The following is a 21,685-nucleotide window of genomic DNA, read 5'->3' on the forward strand; positions in this document are numbered from 1 at the left end:
TGTATAGGTCTGGTGTGGATACGATGATGCTGTTGCTTTCGATCTGGGGACCACACCTTGAGACCACTGACTAAGCCTTCTGGGGGCTGACTGTGAGACAAGATACTACCTTTTTCCATGACGTAGACACATATCATGAGATGTGTAAATTCTAAAAATATTTCATAAAATCCACAAGACATTAAAGAACAGTGTGTCTACAATTCTTTCCCCCCGGTACTTTTCCTATTAATCAGTAGGATAGAAAGAAGGGGATAATACCAAATTAGATTTTCCTACCTTCTGCCCTTTCCAACCCTAGCCTTATCATGGATATTTTTCCCTCAGGATGGAGATGACTACAAATACAGATGTTGCTGCTCCTGCCAAACTCTTAAAAGTAGGTTGAAAGAGTCAGGTGTAATGCCAATAGCAGATCCCCATCACTGCAACTGTTTTCTGCAACCTGAGTTCAGAATCTTGAACTCTTGTCCAGCACAAACAGGCTTGCTCCTGCAAGGACCCTGTCAGTGTCATCACAGCAACAACAGGTGTGAGCAAAGATAGTCCTCATTGCAAGCATATTCTTTTTATTTAAACAGTTTTATTGAGATATAACTTACATACCATAAAATCCACCCATTGAGTGTCTAGTGGTTTTAGTATAAAGTTTACAACATTCAACGTTATTCTTAATTCATGGCTGAAAGCAAAGCAATAGTTCAGTTCCCTGGAGATATTTGACTTTTGGAAAGGGAATGGGACAGAGGGAGGATGACAGTATTCTTGGGTTTTTTATGGTACCAGAGCATTTTTGGGGGGGGGGGGGGAACGGAACTTCAGATATCACATATATGAACTAAGAAATGTTTCTTACTAGGTTTTTGTCTTAAACTCACTACTCATCAGACATGTCCTTAAACTCAACAAAAATGTCTAGCTGTCAGGCAAAAATCAATATAATTTTATAATACAGCAAAAAGTATGCTTACCTAAAAATTGTCCCTTAATGGACCTAACTTTTAAATCACTGAGTAATTTTAGGAAAGGCTCTAAAATATTTAGGTGTCTGTTTCTATATCTGTGAAATGAAGGAGATAAATGAGCTCTAAATTCGCTTCCAGTTCTTCATTTCTATCAATTAATTTTCAAGTGGACTCCTTTCTGCTTAATGCCATAATTTTGTGATATTATTTTGGAGGAGGTTAAAAACACTTTTATATTCCTGCTGTGCATATATGATATTCACAATAACAGACTGAAACAAGCATTTTCACATGCTAGCCAGGATCAATGTAAAAGTGAGTTTTTGTTTTTGTTTCTAATATTAGGACTATATGACCTTATAACATTGCCTTCTGTATTTTTAAGTAAAGTCCCTTTGGGTCAGGAACAAGATATTTTTCCTTGCTTGGAGCTCACATTGCAGTTGATAATCAGTATACACTGATCAAAAGAATAAATGCATTTTAGTTAGCAAAAATGCAATAAAAAATATTAGTTAAGGCAGACCAAACTATGAAAGGGTGATTCTGCATGTCAGAGGGACTTTTAGCACTAAAACAAATACAACCTCTAAGAAAATGTGAAATGTCTATCTTCTCAGCAGACCTAGCTGTGAGTAATAAAAGCCCGCACAATATGGGCATCATAACAAAGAAATTTGCTGAAAACAATAACAATTCTTTCTTTATTGGTTTCAGACTATGTGGATATAGAAATAAATAACGTTAATATTTAAATATCTGGAATCAATCTTAAAAAATACAAAAACTGTGAATTAATAAAATTAGCCATTAAATAGAAATCAAAGGCCAAGAAAAGCACAGTGAAGCTAACATCTTTAGCTGGGCCAAAAATATCATTCTAGTGGCTCTTCCCTATGTAACTTTTTTGTTGAATTTTGGTTTTCTGTTGTACAAAAGCTGAAGTGACCATTTCGTTTAGTCGGCAACCAATGCATTTCTCACAATTTATAAGGATATTGACAGTTGGCACCATCCATTAAAAAAATGATTAATTCACCTCTTGGCACCTAATGACCAAGCAGGAAATAGGACAGCAGCTGTCCTGCTGCCTTGACTGCGCATTTCTCCATAAACACACACGAAGCCTTGGGAGTAGCTTGCGAGAGGCATATTCCAATGGGTATTTCTTCGGGTTTTCTACTGTACACTCTTTTTTAAAAAAAGTATTTTTTTAAAAGCACAGTATTCTAGCTCTTGCATGTGGGTGTTTGACTGAGAAAAATGGTCAATTGTTTTCAACGCTTCTGCTCCCCATCCTCCAAACCTGAGTGCAGGCTCCTGGCTTGCCTGACAATGAGAATAAACTAAGATCACCAGCATGTGGGGTCTCTGCCTGTGAATTGTTATCTTGACCAACTAATAGTTTACCGGTGAAATGTACGTGCCGAAGATGAGACAGGCAAAGGGGTCATTTGATTATTAGCTAAATTTGGCCCAACCACTGCACAGCTGCATGGGATAGCATGCAACCACAGGCACTCCTTTGTCTAAGGAAACACATCCAAGCACTTCCTATTTTATTTTTTGGCCTTAGACCAGTGGTTCAAAACCTAGCTATTCTTGAGAAAAACTTGAATGCCTTTTAAAATACAAATTCCCAGGCCCCACCCTCAGGCTTAATGAATTATATTTCTTAAAAGGGACCTGGAAAGTTTTTGTATAAAATAACTTTAGGCGGTAGTGATGCAGCTAGTTATTTAGAAACCATTGTCGTGAATCTTACTCTACAGCCAGCTTGGCTCTTAAAAGGCATGGGGACAGGGGAGAGAAGACCCTCTTTCTAGGAAGAGGAGACTCTCAGCTGTTAGGATATGGAGAGTCTGCAGGAACTGAGGGACACACTGAAGAACAGTAGAGCTAGGCCTTCTGCCAAATGGGTGCTGCCAGCTCCTTCCTGTAGTCCAGCCACATGAAAGAAGGGATAGGAAGAGACAATGGGGGAACTGGGCCTGGGCCTCATCTCCAGTAGGAACAGCCTCTGGCTCTGGTTTATCTTCAGAGCTACCATCTCTATAAGTGCTGTGACTGTTAATGGACCAGTCCTTGTACTGCACACCAGTGTTAAAAAGTCTATTTGCTATCAGAATGGAGGGTTGAGGAGGACCACGTGGTTTGATCTAAAATAGCATTTTCCAGTGTGTGGTATGGGCATTGCAGTGCAACACGAGACGATGTCAAGCTATCTCCTAACCTGTATGGGGCAGAGATGGCCTATATGGGGAGGCCAAGGCTGTGTGAAGAAGAATGGGTTGAATTAAACAGGTGGGAAGAAGAGACATGCAGGATCTCCTTTTCCTAGATATTGGTGTCTCTTTTTAATCCCAATTAGAATGTTGGGAACAATTTTTAAACCTAATGTGTTCATTAAACCAACCAACAATTATAAAAATGACTTTTGGTTATTGAATGACCCGATTATAAACTCGACTGTGTCCCTCATTAAACATAGTTTAAGGAAGCCAAGCACAGTGGTTCATGCCTGTAATATCAGTACTTGGAGAGACCAAGGCGGGCAGATTGCTTGAGGCCAGGAATTTGAGACTAGCCTGGCCAACATGGCGAAATCCCTTCTATACTAAAAATACAAAACTAGCTGGTTGTGGTGGCATGCACCTGTAGTCCCAGCTACTTGGGAGGCTGAGGCAGGAGAATCGCTTGAGCCTGGGAGGCAGAGGTTGCAGTGAACCGAGATTGTGCCACTGCATCCCAGCTTGAATGACAGAGCAAGGTTCTGACTCGAGAAGAAAAAAAAAATAGTTTAAGGAAACACTTAGGACACTTTGCAAGTATCTCTTCATGACATTCAAACAATATGGTGGTTGTAGATGAGAAAGGCACCATGCCATTGGGGAAACTAACAAATAGCTGGGCACATTCAGAGAAACATTATAGGTACTGCTTTTGAAGGCTTCTCTACAAAAATTAGTTGAACAAACGTCACTTACATCATGATCCTCAATGTCGAGCTCTATCAGCCAAGGCACAATTAAATGGACATAGTTTGTTCTTTCTCTGTGCAAATGTGAATTGGGATTCAAGAAAATCTTACATAAAATCTCATCTTTATTCTAAACTTAGTGATATTAAACAGACTCTTCTTGAGAAACTATGAACAAGTCAGTCTCATTGAGGAATTCTTTTATTTTCAGATGAGTTTTGTAAACCAATGGTAGTGACTGTATTTTATTTTTTAATTAAAATTAACAAATGTAAATACTTGGCTTGCTTTTATGGCTACCCTTTATGCCATGTTCTATCGATTCTATGTTTAAAGGAGTTATAAAACAGTTGCTTTTTAAATATCTTCTTTTTTTTTAAGAGAAATTAATATTTTTACTTTTTTATACCTTAAGCTCTGGGGCACACGTGCAAATCATGCAGTTTTGTTACATACACATGCCACGGTTGTTTGCTGCACCCATGAACCCATCACCTACATGAGGTATTTCTCCTAATGTTATTCCCTCCCCAACACCCCCTGTTCGCTGACAGGCCCTGTTATGTGATGCTCCCCTCTCTGTGTCCATGTGTTCTCATTGTTCAACTCCCACTTATGAGTGAGAACATGTGGTATTTGGTTTTCTGTTCTTGTGTTAGTTTGCTGAGAATGATGGTTCCTAGATGGAGTCTCACTGTATCCCCCGGGCTGGAGTGCAATGATGTGATCTCGGCTTACTGCAACCTTCACCTCCCGAGTTCAAACGATCCTCCTGCCTCAGCCTCCTATCTGGGACTACAGGTGTCACCACCAAGTCCAGCTAATTTTTGTATTTTTAGTAGAGACGGGGTTTCACCATGTTGGCCAGGCTGGTCTCGAACTTCTGGCCTCAGGTGATCCGCCTGCCTCAGCCTTACAGAGTACTGGGATTACAGGTGTGAGCCACCATGCCTGGCCTAAATATTTTTTGCAGCAAATCGTATTTTTACTTAACTAGATTTAAAAGTTGGTAGAGGTGATAAGTGCTTTTGGGAAAAACTCACGATGATAGCAATTGAGTGACAACAGTTTGAGAATCACCTCTCAGGAGCCTGTGGTCCTCTCAGGAGGAGGAAAGTGTCAGTCACCCAGATCCAGGGGTGACTGATGAAAACGATCTTAGGTGTTAACACCAGTGGAGACCATAAAGGTATTCAAGGAATTAAGATCTTAGGGGGAAGATAAGGTAAAACAGACAAAGCATGGAATCCTTATGCATATTTTCACATTTTCAAAGATAAAACCATATAGCACATAATTAGATGACCTTTTCCACATCACATTTAGCAATAATGGGTTCTGTGCTATAAATTTTCATAAACCATGTCTTACATAATACATGCTGGTATATTGTGAGGTATTGTGGTGTATTGGGCTATTATGAGGATTAAATGAGATAACATATATAAATAGTTTAGTACAATACCTGATTCCCATTAAACACAGAGATGTGGTTGCTTATTACCAAAAGGTATAAAGACAACGGTTTTTTTTTTTTTCTTTCTGGTGTGGTGTCGTCTTTCTACCATTAGCATATAGAACCCATGCCAAGAGAATTCTTGCTCACGCCTTCCCTCCATCTTAATGGACTTGGAGTTGCAGGCTCCAGATAACTCTGGTGCGACTGCCCAGGAAATACTATCATCCCAGAGCAAAGCAATTATTAAGGAATAAAGACTTAGATATGCAACAAGTCTTTAAGTGTACTTTGTTGAAAAGACTAGCTAAGTGAGAATTTATTACTTCCCAACCCCAGTTCCCCATCTGAAATTCCCAGCTCTGCCCATAATTCATCACTGTTAAATCACTTATTGTCAAACTCCATTCACATGCATCTCAGGGGGCAAAAAGTAGAGTTCTAAGGCCTGCATGTTATTTTTCTTCCTCTAACCGAGGGTAATGCAGCACAGTGATGAGAACCCCAGTGGATCTGGGTTTGAGTCCTGAACCTATCACTCAGTGACTGTGTACTAGTGCTAAATATGTAATGTCTGTGAATCTGAGTTGTCACCTGCCAAGAAAGAATAATAGTATCTTCCTAAGTGGGCTATTGTGATGATTAAATGAGATAACATACATAAACAGTTTAGTACAATACGTGATTCCCATTAAACATTAATATTTGGTTGCTTATTATCAAAAGGTATAAAAAAATATATATATTTTTTCTGGGCGTGGTGGTGGGCACCTGTAATCCCAGCTACTCAGGAGGCTGAGGCAGGAGAATCGCTTGAACCTGGGAGGCGGAGGTTGCAGTGAGCTGAGATTGTGCCATTGCACTCCAGCCTGGGTAACAAGAAGGAAATTCTGTCTCAAAAAAGAACAAAATACCTTTTTTTCTGTCGTCTATTTTATCTGCATCTGTTCCATTTTCTTTTCTTTTTTGTTTGCTAAATAGCAATAATTTATATAAACATTCTCTTAACTATAAAGATATGCATATGAACCTATGTAATCACAGATGCAGGGAAAAATACAGTATTTTCAGATCAACTAGACTTTGCCCAGTTCTTATTCTCCACTAGTTTAATGATTCAAAATTTTGAAAAGCCAAGAACAATTACTTTGTGTTTTTTTCTTCTTTTCCTGCCCATCCTTCCCTTTCCCCTCTTTATTTTTACAAAATTGTTTTAATAGAATGACTTTGAAATGTAAAAATACATTTATGGTAGTTTTATCTTAGATGATTTCCACAAATGTTTTCAAGACAATTACAGGGGAACAAAATAGGGTGTCCTCAAGAGGGCAAATGTGTCATCTGTTTCATCCTAGCATTTGATACTTTGATTTCTTCAAAGGCAAACAAGAAAAATCACTAATCGTTGAATAGCTTATGTTTCCTCTTCTCAATGAAGTTACTCTCTAAGATTTGTTGTTGTTGAGACAGTCTCTCTCCGTCACCCAGCGGGGCAGCGGGGAGCGGTGTGGCGCAATCTCATTTCACTGCAGCCTCAGCTTCCCAAGGAGCTGGGACTATAGCCATGCACCACTACAGCTGGCTAATTTTTTGTATTTTCAATAGAGACAGGGTTTTGCCATGTTGGCCAGGCTGGTATTGAACTCCTGGACTCAGGTGATCCACCCGTCTTGGCCTCCCAAAGTGCTGGAATTATGGAGGTGAACCACTGCACCCAACCATTCTCTAAGAGTCCTGACTGACAGTTATACAGTTAAATTACCTTGGTGATTACTGACTTTTCACTAACTTATTCAAGAATTTAACAAGTGTCAAAGATAAAGAAATGGAATACTTTATTATAAAACTTATAAAATAATTAAATATTACACATATATTTTGACTTTTCTCTATAATCCATGGTTTTATTCAACATTTTTTCTCAAAATATTACTTAGAGAAGCAAGTGAGAACACATAATAGGCTATTAATTAATAAATTAATTTTCCATAAAATAATAAAATGATAATTATATAAAGAAATAACTTGCTGTTTTTCAGAAGACAAGGGGGTTGTAGTAGAGAACTGTTTTTTTTTTTTTCCCCCTGTTGATAAAATGGCTACTCCTCTAGGCCAAGCCAAGCCAAGCAGATGGAGAGAAGTTTCTAAGCATTATTTTTCTGGGATTCAAGAACTCAGGATTTTAATTAGAATGGGAACAAAGTATGCTGCTAAATTTAACAAACCACTGTCTAGTTGATTATGCTGAGCTGGCTAATCCAGCCTGAATTGAGACTTTTTAAAGAAGTAAAATTGGGTTACATTCATCAAAGAAGTTGAGGAATAAAGTAGAATTTATGTAAATATGCCCTTTATAACCACTTCTCAAAAAATTACAGGAGGACACAGTATTATAATTACTTTGGTTTTGGCAAAATAGTGTGATGTTTTTTTCAATTGAGAACAATTTTAAACTCATTAATGCCTACCAACAGCTGGCTTCTGATGGCTGAAAATACTCTTATTCAGTGAGGGTCTTGGCATATTATGATTTATTAATTTTAACATAGCAAGTAGACAGATGGATTTTTTTTTATTACCACTGTTTCCTTCTTTCTTTTTTTTTTTTTTTTTTTTGCTGTTAACTAGATCCTAGGGCAAATTTAAACATACCAGTTGGTAGGAAGAAGCCACAAGAAGCCTTCAATTTTCCAAGCAGCTCTGATGGTATGTACAGAGCATTATAAATGATGGTCCCTTCTCCCTCACAACACTGCTGTTTTGCCATTTAGCTCCTCCTAGATATTTTTTAAATACCAGAAATGGGTATCTTGCTCAAGGAGCAGGCTATAGGTTTTCATGGACTGATTCAGCAAGCACCAAAAGTTACGAGGTTGATAACATGTGAGGGGCATCCATATTTATCTTTAATATGAGTTGTTTTCTTGCATGAATTTCAATTACATGGAGATCTTAAACAGTCCATGTTGCCCTATTTTCATAATATTCCTTGGAATACTTTTCAAGTTGTTAATTTTAGTCTTAGAGACTCTCTGTAAGCAGAATATAGTTTAAACAAAATAATAAAGACACACACACACCAAATAAACATAACATGAAGCTTGCCAGTCCAGCAGCAAGCACAATTGCGAGCACCATTTGGCTTCTCATAGAACTCCTGGCTTGGATGTTCACAGGGTTAGTCAAACTGTGAACTCCACGCAACAGTTAGGCAAGGTATTCCATCCAGATTTGAAAGTTCTGAGTCTCAGTCTTTAACCTGAAGTCATAAAGGACCTTTTTAAAACAGATGTCTTTGCCCTTGAACCCTTTGAAATTCAAAGGGGGTCTTTCCCCAGATCGACATATCTCAGTGTGATTCACCACTTCTTGCATATAACAGTGCAAATCAAAGATTTTTTAAAAGTCAGATTTGTCATCGCTTCCCATTTTCAAGTGCTTCAGAGTACCATGTGCTTCAGGGAATTGAAGTAGGAGCCTGGTGGCAACCTGTCTGTTCCTCAGAGCAGGCTCCTTCATCACAGCTGCAGCTCACAAATGGTTCTCAGTACTCAGCTCCTGGTCTCAAAGGCAGCTGGTCTCTCCAGAGGTTGAAAGGTAAGCTCCTGGCCCTAAGATGTTGGTGAGGACACCAAGATCAGATCTTCCTTGTACATGACTTGCAGCATTGTTTTCCATAAAACTTGTGGTTGCAGACACCATGCTGAGGAACTAGGTGACACCAGTTGAAGAAATCTACACAGGATGGATCCTCTAAAATAAGAAAATACATGTAGTATGTTGGTTAGGGTGTCTATTCTGTTTGTTTGAGATGGAGTCTCACTCTGTCACCCAGGCTGGATGTAGTGGTATGATCTCCGCTCACTGCAACCTCTGCCCCTCCAGGTTCAAGCGATTCTCCTGCCTAAACCTCCCAAGTAGCTGGGACTATAGGCATGTGCCACCAAGCCCGGCTAGTTTTTGTATATTTTAGTAGAGACGGGGTTTTCCACCATGCTGACCAGGCTGGTCTGGAATTCCTGAGCTCAAGTGATCTGCCTGCCTCGGCCTGCCAAAGTACTGGGATTACAGGTGTGAGCCACTGCACCCAACCTTTGGTGATTTGCATATTATGATTTATTAATAATATTATGATTTATTAATATGAACATAGCACCTTTTTCTTAAGGTGAGGGCCTACAGAACAAAGGTCTTGGGCCCACATGTGGTTCTTCTCATTAAACATTGGGACTTTGGTAGGGGAGTGTGGTAGGGGCAGGATTTAGATGCCAAGAAAAGACTGACCATTAGCAAAAATTAAATGATTTGTTTTTAAAAAATGTTACATCCAATCCAAGATCAATGTCTGATCCTCTCTGTGTAGCCTGAATTCAGGAGCTACCACTGAATTCAGTGTCCAGGGAAATACCCTAAAACAGTGCTTTAGGAATCTCGTAAGTATTTTATTAAACCACTGGTACCACTGGTTCTGATTGAGAAGGGCTGTCAGAGGGGAGCTTTAAGGGAGGGTGTGCTGCTGGTCCATGAAGTATAATTTCAGGAGCAAGGAGCCCGATATATTGGGAGCCAAGCCACCTGATTTGCCTGCAAATGGATTGAGATTATCTGAAAAAGCTGGGTCTCCAACTTTCTGTGTAGGTTTAAGTCAGTCTCAACCAGTTTGCAAGTAAATGAGTTTAAGTCAACACCAGTCCTTGCTAATTTCTTTAGTTGTTCAATGAACAGGACAGATGTGATTTTTTCACTGTACATCAGGACCTCTTACTCAGATGGGCCTCAGGAGATAGAAAATGCATGTGAATGGATATGTAAACATAAGTGCATGTTTTAGGAGCAAGGGCCTAGTCATGTTACTGTTTTGTTTGAGAAGGAATTTTGCTCTCGTTGCCCAGGCTGGAGTGCAATGGCATAATCTCGGCTCACTGCATCCTCTGCCTCATGCGTTCAAATGGTTCTCCTGGGTAGCTGGGATTACAGGCACCCACCACCAAGCCCAGTTAATTTTTGTATTTTTAGTAGAGACAGTGTTTTACCATGTTGGCCAGGATGGTCTCGAACTTCTGACCTCAGGTGATCCATCTGCCTCAGCCTCCCAAAGTGCTGGGATAACAGGCATGAGCCACCACCTCCAGCCCATTTTACTGTATTTTTAAGGCACAGTTTTGACTTTGAAAATGTTTAGAGTCTACACTACACACAATTCAGAAATCCTTAGAGTTCCTTCTTCAAGCCTTGATTCTTCTGCCTAAAATTCCTTTTTATACACCCCCTTCATGTAAGTCAGGAAGCAGAAGTGAGATGTATTACTATTCTGTCAGTACAAGTGTTTTTGATTATAATAATTACTGTGAGTCAGGTATTTGATTTACACTATTGAAGATGACCTTGGAATCACTGCTTTGCTTCAAATTCTTCATGCAATCAGCAGATACTCTTGGCTCAATCTTTAAAATACACCCAGCGTCTAACCTCTTCAGTACTGCCACTGCTCTAGTGGAACCTCCTCCATCCACTTCCTGGCACAGTTGACAAGTCCTTGTTCTACTCTAGACAACCTGCACTCCTTTCACCTTAACGGCCAGTAATCTTCCTAAAGCTAGATCCTATTGCTCTTCTGCTCAAAGTTCTCCATTGGCTTCCGTCATACTCAGAGTTAAATCTGAAATACTTACGCTGACTGACAAGGCCTCCAGTATCACTTTTCATGTATTGCTTAATCACTCTTCACCTTGTTTCTTGTACTCCAAGCATCGTGCCATTCCTCAATTAGATTAGTATATTCCTGCCTCGGGGGCCGTTGCTGTCTCTCTGCCAGGAACACTTTCCTTCTAGATACATATGTGGCTCACCTTCCTTGAGGTCTCTGTTTAAGTGCTAAATCATCAAGTGGTCTTGCCTGACCATTATAATCTCAAGTTGTTTTCCTGTCTCCTTACCCCTGCTACTTTACTCTCTGACACTGGGTGTTAATTGGTTGGTCTGTTGGCTATTTCCATTTAGAAGTAAGCTTGTCAGAAGGTGGGATCTGTGCCTGTTTAGCTGGTTGCTGTTTTTGTAATCAGACCTCAGAACAGTTTCTGGTTCATAGTAAGTGCTAAAGAAATGTGTGAAAAATTGAATTACCTTCCTTACTACTCAAAACAATCTTTCAAAGTAAGCATTATTTCCCATTTTTTTCAAAACTTGCCCAAAGCTCCATAGCTACTAAGTGTCAAGTTAGTGTGGATTCAACTCTATTTTTATTATTTTAGAGTCCTTGCTCCTTCCACCATACAATGCTGCCTGCCCCCATCTCATGATGTGGGATTCCGTGAGGAGCAGCTTATTAGCATTCAGTGTCTGGTCATCCTTAACTTAATATGACTAGTCTGCATCCCAGGCAGCTTCCAGACACATAAACAACCAGTTTTAATGCAGTGTGACACAAGTCTCTGGGTGGTATCACTGCTTTAGGGCCTTCTCTCTTTCCTGAAGAGAATTTTACATATTATATGTACAGTGCAATCATAACGATGGTTTCCCCAAGGTGGAGATCTAACTAAGACACCCAGCTAAAGCATCCCACACTGATGATGGTATACAATGACTGCCCCTAGACTGGCACTCAGTATGGTCTAGGGGACAACAAGGCTGTTTGGTGACATTGGATGACAGGATGCCACCATGGGCAGAATGGTCTTCTCTAGGATCTAGTTTAAGTGACTACAATGGGTACACCCAAGTGGAAGCTCCATAACGGTAGGAAACTCTAACAGTACGTAGCAGAGTGCCTGGTCCATAGTGGGGACTCAGAGAAGAGGCAAGAACAGAATCTTCTTCCTTCTGCCACCATGCGCATCCTTACTGCTCACTAATGTTTTCTGAAAACTCACAGCCAGAAAATACACTCAACCGACGTTCATAGTAGTCAGCCTGCCAACCATGTCATCATCCCTATACTTGGGATGGGAATGGGAGAAAATCCTCAACTTAGTAAACTGTAGGCCACATTTTTGGCCCAGAACAAACCCGAACAAACCCTTGGGCTTGTATCCTTTATTCTTCCAAAAGGGACCTGACTCAGCCAAGAGGCACAGAGAGAAGCTCCTCTTTTTGAGACAGGGTCTCAAAAAAAAAAAAAAAAAAAAAAAAAAAGCCCAGGCTGGAGTGAAGTGGTGCAATCTCCACTCACTGCAACCTTCACCTCCTGGGTTCAAGAGAGCCTCCCACCTCCCCCAGTAGCGAGGACTACAGGTGCCTGCTACCATACCCAGCTAGTTTTTATATTCTTAGTAGAGACAGGGCTTCACCATGTTAGCCAGGCTGGTCTCAAACTCCTGACCTCAGGTGATACACCCAGCGAAGCTCCTCTTTTAATAAGCTGTTTCTCATATGCACCCTATGACTCCCCTCATTCCAGCACCACAGGTAGAATGACCATCACTGTAACACTGTGAAATTTGTTGTTGTAGCTTTCTTTTAAGAACAGGACCCACCTCTATTCTTTCATCCCTAGAAGAGTGTGGGAGGTATACAAGGTGCTTGGTGGCTTCGCTTTGAACAAGATCGAGGACCTCACAGCACTTTGCACACGATCGTTCATGTAGCTATACACTCATGCATGTATTCATTTAAGACTTACTGAGCACCTATTGTGTGCCCAATGTGGTATTAGGTGCTGGGAGAGCAAAAAACAATAAGACAAATGGCCTCCCTGGGCCATATGTGCATGTGGACTCTCCCCATCCTGTCCGGGAGATACTGTTGGCAGTTTCATAATCGGCCATTGTCGTTGGGGGTGCTGGTGGCCTTCTAGGCTGAATAGGCTGAATCTCTGGCAATTAAGGGTGGAAATGGGAAATCACTGATAGTGAAGAAAGGAGGACAGAGTCTGGAAGAACATGACCACTTGCTCATTTCTTCCCTATGCAGTATCCCAGCATGGACTAGGATGATCTGGCTCTGAGTAACTGCTACGGAGCTAGTTTTTTTTTTTTTGGTCTTGTGCAAGCTTCTTTAGCACGAGGCAAGCAGATTAGGCTGAAAAATATTTCCTGGCATTTGTCAGATTAAATAGTGAAGAATCAGACTTTCCATTTTCCTATGAGTACTCATTGCACTTTATTTGAACTAACTTTAAGAAAATATTTAGGTATAGTCCTAGGGCAGTCCATATTCACTGATGAATATATAAAACAATTCAGAAATCAAAATAGTCAACAAATATGAAAATCTTTATGTATGGATTGTAGTTGTCTCCTCCTTTAAAATATGAGCTCCCTGAGGGCTATTCTTGTTCACCTTTATGTTCCCATTTTGAAATTAATAATGGTTAAAAAGCATTATTGTGGCAATTAAATATTCCCTTCAGAACCATGCAAACAAGATCACTAGGATAGGCTGGGCACGTGGCTTGTGACTGTAATCCCAGCACTTGAGACCAGGAGTTCGAGACCAACCTGGGCAACATGGTGAAACCCTGTCTCTACTAAAAATACAAAAATTAGCCAGGCGTGGTGGTACACACCCATAATGCCAGCTACTCAGGAGGCGGAGGCAGGAGAATCACTTGAACCCAGGAGGCGGAGGTTAAGTGAGCTGTGTATTCCTGCCTGTGTGACAGTGAGTGAGACTGTCTCCAAAAGTTCATTTGGACGGGAACTTCCGCAAAGTGGTACCTTATACAACTCCAGGGAGCACTGTCACATAGACTTCGGGTAAATGGCTCACCCATGCCACAGGCTATACCACCAACAAAGTAGGCTTTGAAAAAGTTATCTAGAGACTAGTACAGTTCACTGGAGCATGGTGCCTTTTACCTCTCTTTTCAGGAGCTGGACAGAAGTTTGTATTACAGGCTCGTAGCACCGGAGGTTTCTGATGCAGCAGACAACTTGAGGAAGGCCGGCCTTGCTGAACACAATGGACTGACCGCGTCTGGACCCCTCCCCCACAGGTGACTGTGCACTGCAGGAGAGAGAAGAGGAAGGAGTCAAACACTCTGCTGAGGTCAGTGACATCAAACAGAAGGAATTCCCATGCTTCATGACATTACCAAGACGCCTGCTGATGAAACAGATTGGCTGGAGCCAGGCACATGTGCTCACAGTCCATAGCATCTATCCTAACAAGTGTGATCCCTTTGATCTGATTAGAAGGGTTTTAGGCAAAGGCTATCTATCTAGCCCAAGAGTGTGTGTTTCTCCCAGTTAAGTGACTCATAAAGAAGAGAAGCTCCAGAAATACAGAAGCTGCTCTAAGAATGCAGAAACAAATACAGACACAGCTAGGGACTTAATCACACAATTTAAAGAATTCCAGACAATCTGTGCAGCTGCAGTAGTGGAGGACATAGTTCAAAACTGGGCCAGAAAAAAATGGTCAGAGACAGCTCTGGAACCACATTTGGAGTTGGTGCTTCTTAGAAGTCGGTGATTTCACTGTGCAATTAAAAATTTTTTAAAGTAGACAGTTCAACTGTCTTTTTTTCCAGAACCAGGGAAACATGTAGCCCTTTAAATTGATTTTTCTTATTTTAAAGTTACTGCATTAAAGAAAAAGGTACATAAGCCTTATAATTGACTGTAGTTCGGTCTCTATTAAAATTTGAGGCCAAGTCTTGTTATCAAATTATCTAAATAAACTTTTCCTGTAAAGGAGAAGATAGTAAATATTTCAGGCTGTATAGGCATGCGGCCTCTTGCAAGTACTTGTCACTGCCTTTGCAGCACTAAAGCAACTGTGGTCAATACATTAAGCAAATGAACATGGCTGCCTTCCAGTTTAACTTTATAAAAACAGGCAGATATTGGGGGAGCAGATTTTGCCAGCTGGTAACTGTTTGCTGACCCTTTAAATAATCTAATTAGAGTCAATTTTAAAAAGAAATCCCCAGCAATATGTATAACACCTAGCACAATGCTTGGCCAGAGACAATCATGCTAATTTCCTCTGTTGGTTTCCAGATCCTCCCGAATAGATAACGTACATACATATTTATACCTCTACCCGGATTCTCTGAGGTGGGTAGCACCTGAGTCCTCTGAACAGCTGTGCAACAACATCTGTTGGGTGGAATGCTGGAAGTACCGCACCACACACCAATCCTAGCTAAAGTTTCACCCAAATCTTCAGAAAAGATAAGTTTAAAACTTGAGTATCCTTGGCTGAATTGCCTGACTTTCTGAGCTTTAGGGACCATACTATCCACGAATAGGAGTACTTAGCACTGTGCATAGTAATGCCTTGACAAATATTAGCTATTCCACTGTTCAGAAACATGATGTAAGAACCAAATGAGTAAAGGCTGTGAGCAGCATTTCTAAAACAAAGACTTGAGTGATAGTTTCAGTAGCAGCAATGACCAGCAATATTGGCCTGGTGCTAAGTGTTTTATACACATTTCCTGATGATCAGCTCTGCCAGATGATAATTTTCTCGATGTGAAAACTGAGGTTTACAGATTGTTACCTGCCCAGGGCCACATGGGCAGAGATGGCCAAAGAACAAAACCCATTCTGCCTTCAGAACTTGAGCCCTTAGTTGTTTTTACTTAGACAACCATTAACAGACTAAGAGCAACTTTTTTGAATAGAAACCTCCTCAATCTGCCTGTACCCACCTGCTGCCATGGCGATGAATACCATCCAGCTACCATGTTGTACACTGGATGGGCTGGGCAAGCCCGTTGGTGGCAGGTCTCTTCCAAGTCCACATTTGGTTTCTTAATATTCCGGCACCTTCGCTCTGGGAAAGTTATCAGCTTCCCCTGGAAGCCCTTCTCGCTGCACTTGATCTCCCTCTTCCTCACACCCAAACCACAGGTTGCAGAACACTAGGAGCCAAGACAGGATATGTAAAAGTGAAGACTGCCAGGGTCAAATCTTCTGAACAGATGCAGTTTGACATAAGGTTGTGCCATCCACATGAAATAGGAGGGATGGGATTACACAAGGTCAACCATACTCACTCAAGGATCTTAAAGATACAGCAGCCAAGTACCTCATGCTATAGGTAAGGAAACCAAAGTTCAGCGAATGGAACTGACTTTCCCAAAATCACACAGATCATTAGCCTCATAAAACAAAAAAGGGACCTTGAGATGCCACATGGGTGTGAGATGGAGTCCAGAAAGAGAAAGGCAAGGTGGGCAAAAGGATTTCCAGGTTTAGGGTTACACACTTTCAGGTCCAGGTCTACCTAAGGCCTGGGGAGTTAAGAATCTGAGTTGAGGAGGGTAAGGGCCAGACAAAAGGATTAAGAGCTGAATGGGAAAAACCACTGTACAGCAAATAATTATTTAAATTTACCCAACCTCTCACACATAGGAGGTAACATGATAAGGGTCAAAAATAACCTTTTAGGCTGGGTGCAGTGGCTCAGGTCTGTCATCACAGCAGTTTGGAAGCCCGAGGCAGGCAGATCACTTGAGCCCAGGAGTTCAAGACCAGCCTCAGCAACATCGTGAAACCACATCACTACAAAAATTAGCCAGGTGTAGTGGTGCATGCCTCTAGTTTGAGGTAGCAGATTACATGAGCTAGGGAGGTGGAGGCTGCAGTGAGCTGAGATTGTGCCACTGCACAGTAGGGCAACAGAGCAAGACCCTGTCTCAAAAATAAATAAAAGTGACTCCCCAGTTTTTGTGAGACATATTTCTAGTGTGTCACCCAAGGTCCCTTTCCACCCCATCCCATGTCCCTTCTGTACCTAATGTGCAGTCACCTGTCATCACTCCTGAGTAGAGGTTGTACCTTCTGTCTGGCACAACCTTCCCCCCAAATCCCCTTTTGCTTTGATTCCTGCTCATTTTTCAGGCCATGCTCCCTAGAAAGTCTTCTGATAAGGGTTATTCCCGAAGTCCAGCATGGGTGAACCTTGAGCTCTCCCATAAAATTACAGACTTCTATCAAGGCACTTGGCATACCTTATCCAAGTTTCTCTATGGGTGCTATACAAAATCTTGCGCCCCTACTGCTCAGGCATAGGCCTGATCAATGTGGGGGGTGCTTTAGCAATGTTTCATGAAGAAATCAGGAGAGAAGAACTGGCACGTAGCAGGCATTTGGTATCAATGTGTGCAACAAGAAGCACTTCTGTGAGCCTAGATGCTAGCGGGTCAGCTGAGCATCTCAAGAAACTCCAGCAGCGACTTCTAAACCATACCTCACTCCATGAAGAAGCGACCCACTGGAGCCGGTTGTTCTTAGGGCATCGTCCAAGCACGCAGCCCTCCTGCAGCTCAGGTCTGGGGAGGCTGGTACACTGGCTCTCCGGGAGGGTTTCCGCGGCAGAGCCCTTGCACAGGAGTTCACGCTTCCTCACTCCTCGTCCACAGGTCTTGGAACACTTGAGAAGGAAAAAAAAGTTCTATTTGCATTCCCCTAAGGTTTCAGTAGTCACATTAAAACATAAACAAAAACACTACAAATATTCCTGTGAAAGGTGGGATGACCTCCATGAACTAAGGCTCTTTTTATGAGGTCTGCTTAACCACCCCCATTCCCATTTCCCTTTATCCATACCTACCATATATATTTGGCTAAAACAATTATATTCCTAACTGCAAAGAAAGAGACTAGACTCAACACCCTGTACTACAAAGATTTACCCTCTGCTATAAAGGAATATATTCTCTCATTTGAAAGAACCACTAAACAAGCTAAAAAATATTCTCTCTCCCTCCTGACCCCTAATTCCCTAACATAGCAGTCTCCAATTTCTTTGGCACCAGGGACAGCTTTTGCAGAACACTGTATTTCCATGGACGGGCAGGGCAGTGCTTTTGGGATAAAACTGTTCCACCTCAGATCATCAGGCATCAGATTCTCAGATCATCAGGCATCACATTCTCATAAGGAATATGCATCCTAGATCCCTCACCTGTGCAGTTCATAAAAGAGTTCCAGCTCCTCTGAGAATCTAATGCTGCCACTGATTTGACAGGAGGCAGAGCTCAGGCTGTGATGCTGGCCCACTGCTCATCTCCTGGGCAGCCCAGTCCCTTACAGGCCACGAACAGGTACTTCTTCATGGCCTGGGGGGTGGGGACCCCTGTTCTAACAGATATGTCCTAACATTAAAAAAAAAAAAGCCTCACTCTGACCTCTGGTAGGGGATATGGTAGTATATTGCTGAAATTAATCGGAAAGCAGCACCCTGCAGCATCTAATATACCCTAAAGGAAAACACAGCAGAACTGTCTTCAGTGGCTGCTACCTGGCTTCATAGTTCAGATGGTAAAACTCTTGCCCTTTTTTCATTCTTCCCTAAAATTTGTTTGCCAGCCATGATTGAGCAGCGGTTGAGCTATCACTGCAATAACTGCTTCCAAAGCAGTTATTGTGAAAGGCAGACTACCTATGGAAGCCATCAATCAATTTCAGAACCAATAAGATAAGTTGTTCTAATTGTTCTTTGATGGATCCAGAGGCTTATACTAATGTGATCCAGATATAAGGAATCACATTTAATCATCCCACAGTTCTACAAATACACTCCTGCCTCTGCATGAGAAGAAATCCACATCACTTTAAAATCTGCACAATTCATTGAGCCAAATTTGTTGGGATTTTAACTATGTGTCAGGGACTCTTGTAAGCATTAGGATTGGAATGCTTAGGGCAGGGCTTCTTCCCTTCAGCACCACTGACATTCTGGATCAGATAGTTCTTTGTGGTGAGCAGCTGCCCTGACTGTGTAGGACATTCACTCCTACCTCACTAGATGCCAGGAGCACTCATCTCCTTAAGTGGTGACAATCCAAAATGTCCCCTGGTAGGCAAACTTACCGATAGTTGAGAACCTTTGCTTTCGAGGGAATTCTGAGCTGTGAATGACAGGTAGCTCTATGTCTCTTCTAACTTTAAAATTTTATATCTTTCACTGGGAATTTGTGACTATAGCAAACTCTATGCCCTACTTTTCTGTGTATTCTTCTAACTTTACCGCTTTCCCATTGAAGCAAGAGTTAAATATCTCTTCTGTGCTTCATTCTTTGTATTTGTGTTTCCCATTAGCTTTGGAGAATTCCGTAGCCAGGTCTCTACGCCAGTCTTCTGACACTGGAATCCTTTCTAGCTGTGCTCACAAGTCTGGCCTAAATGGCCCCCACACTCCAATTTCTGGTCCTCTGAGGAGGATCCTAAGCTCTGGGAGAGGCATGCTGAAACTTCAGATTTCATAAGATTCCCTCAAGAACATTAGTTAAAATGCAGATTCCCATGAAGATGTAAACCGCCAAGAGCCCCCTGGAGAGAAAAGACACCTGTACCCCACTTGCCTTCATGGGGAACGAGACCAGTAACTCCCAAGTTTTCTCCTGTTACCTGAGACCAGGGTCCAAGACTCCATTCTGGAGGGCAGGCGTGGCTGTTGCAGGCTTGGACCTGAGTGGGTGTGCTCACTGGACAGAGAGAATGCAATACTGCTTCCTCCTTCTGGAAGGGTTTCTTTTGCACACACTGGATCTTTCTGCTCTGCTGGCCTCCAGCACAGGACTTGCTGCATGTACTCCATTCATCTGGCATCCAGCTTTCAGTGCAAAACAAATACTTCCAATGAAGCCAAACTTTGTACAATAACTTCCAAAGCAGTTATTGTGAAAGGTAGACCACCTATGGAAGCCATCAATCAATTTCAGAACCAATAAGATAAGTTGTTCTAATTGTTCTTTGATGGATCCAGAGGCTTATATTAATGTGATCCAGATATAAGGAATCACATTTAATCATCCCACAGTTCTACAAATACACTCCTGCTTCTACATGAGAAGAAATCCGCATCACTTTAAAATCCGCACAATTCATTGAGCCAAATTTGCTGGGATTTTAACTATGTGTCAGGGACTCTCATAAGCATTAGGATTGAAAATATTAAGGCAACAGCACTCTCCATTAAGGAGCCTATAACACAGTAAAGAGGTGGATATGTGAACAAATACAATACTTTCTGATAAGTGCTGCCATGGAAGTCAACATAAAATACAATGGTGAGGCTCATGGAAGAGTGATCAGTGAGAGAGACAGAGAGAGAGGTTTGTGCAGGAGAGAGGGGTACATTTAGAGAAGGTCTCACAGGGGATACTTTAAGTGGGTACTTCCTCAAATTACTTTTCTAATTACCCCTGAATTTACTGATGGGTTAAATACATGCTTTCGTTTTCTTTAAAATTTGCCAGACCATTTTTTAAAATAGCTATCTGTTTGAGATTTGGTATATATTTGAATGGTTTATCAATTCAAACTTCGTTTGTGAGATGGAATCTTGATCTTGGCTCACTGCAACCTCCGCCTCCTGGGCTCAAGTGATTCTCCTGCCTCAGCCTCAGATTATGACAAATACACTATTATTTATAAGAAAAAACGACTGTGCGTGTGTATGTATATGTATATATATACATATGAACATCTTTATATATAAAGATGGTGTAATACAACTACATCACCACAAACCAAACACCACTTATTAAGATGATCTAAAACATCGGTGAATACAATACTGCTTTAGAAGAAACTCTGTCCATTCTATATAAATATATTTGGCAGAAGACAAATCACATAAAAGAGACTCCATTTGACTGGGAAGATTACTTAAAATTAGTCTTCAAACAATGGTGTGCCTAAAGTCAATCCAAGAACAAACTCACTGAGCTCCTCCAAGGCTGCCGTCATCAGCGGTGGAGTTACCACTTGGCCTACACCCCATACCCTATTCTTTTTATTTTGTGTCTTGCTACTGTGTAATTTTGCATTTGGGGTTTTATGGCCTGCATAATATTATGATTTTTAAATTCTTGGACCATTTGCATAAAAGTTAAGCACACAACCACATGCAAATTGAACTAATTTAGGATTCTGTGTTATATATGTATCTGATTCCATTCAGAGAAGAGGAATCCTTATGCAAAGGGTAAAAGAAAAAAGCACCTCATGCCTGTAATCCCAGAACTTTGAGATGCTAAAAACAGGCAGATCACTTGAGGCCAGTAGTTCGAGACCAACCTGGCCAACATGGCAAAACTCCATCTCTACTAAAAGTATAAAAATCAGCCAGGCGTGGTGGCGCGCACCTATAATCCCAGCTACTCAGGTGCTTGAGGCACAATAATTGCTCAGATCTAGGAGGCAGAGGTTGCAGTGAGCTATCATGAAGCCACTGTACTCCACCAGCCTGGGCAGCAGAGAGACTCCATGCTCTTCCTCCCCTCCAAAAAAAGGACGCCTTCATATCCCAAGTAAGCTTGCTTTTAAATAGCTTTATTCCTGGCTATCAAGCCAAAGTCAAGTGAGTACCAAAAGTAAATTT

The 21,685-nt window shown here is 41.4% G+C and overlaps 1 protein-coding gene across 2 annotated transcripts in view; it reads right to left on the bottom strand.

Annotated features, from left to right (window-relative positions):
* Positions 1 to 7,212: 7,212 nt before the first annotated feature.
* ADAMTS18 (ADAM metallopeptidase with thrombospondin type 1 motif 18) overlaps positions 7,213 to 21,685 on the bottom strand; it is a 153,670-nt gene continuing 139,197 nt past the window's right edge. Inside the window, exons 19-23 of one of the 2 annotated variants that reach the window (XM_023226867.3) lie at positions 19,708 to 19,912; positions 17,546 to 17,728; positions 16,002 to 16,214; positions 14,200 to 14,347; positions 7,213 to 9,154 (exon numbers count right to left, since the gene is read on the bottom strand). In XM_023226867.3, coding sequence (XP_023082635.2) covers positions 9,039 to 9,154; positions 14,200 to 14,347; positions 16,002 to 16,214; positions 17,546 to 17,728; positions 19,708 to 19,912 — 865 coding nt within the window. In that variant the 3' untranslated portion in view covers positions 7,213 to 9,038. The remainder of the gene's footprint in view (positions 9,155 to 14,199; positions 14,348 to 16,001; positions 16,215 to 17,545; positions 17,729 to 19,707; positions 19,913 to 21,685) is intronic. The other variant, XM_023226866.3, reaches the window with a different exon arrangement.

This window comes from Piliocolobus tephrosceles, chromosome 17 (genome assembly GCF_002776525.5).
Source record: "Piliocolobus tephrosceles isolate RC106 chromosome 17, ASM277652v3, whole genome shotgun sequence".
In the NCBI taxonomy this organism is placed as follows: Eukaryota; Metazoa; Chordata; class Mammalia; order Primates; family Cercopithecidae; genus Piliocolobus; species Piliocolobus tephrosceles.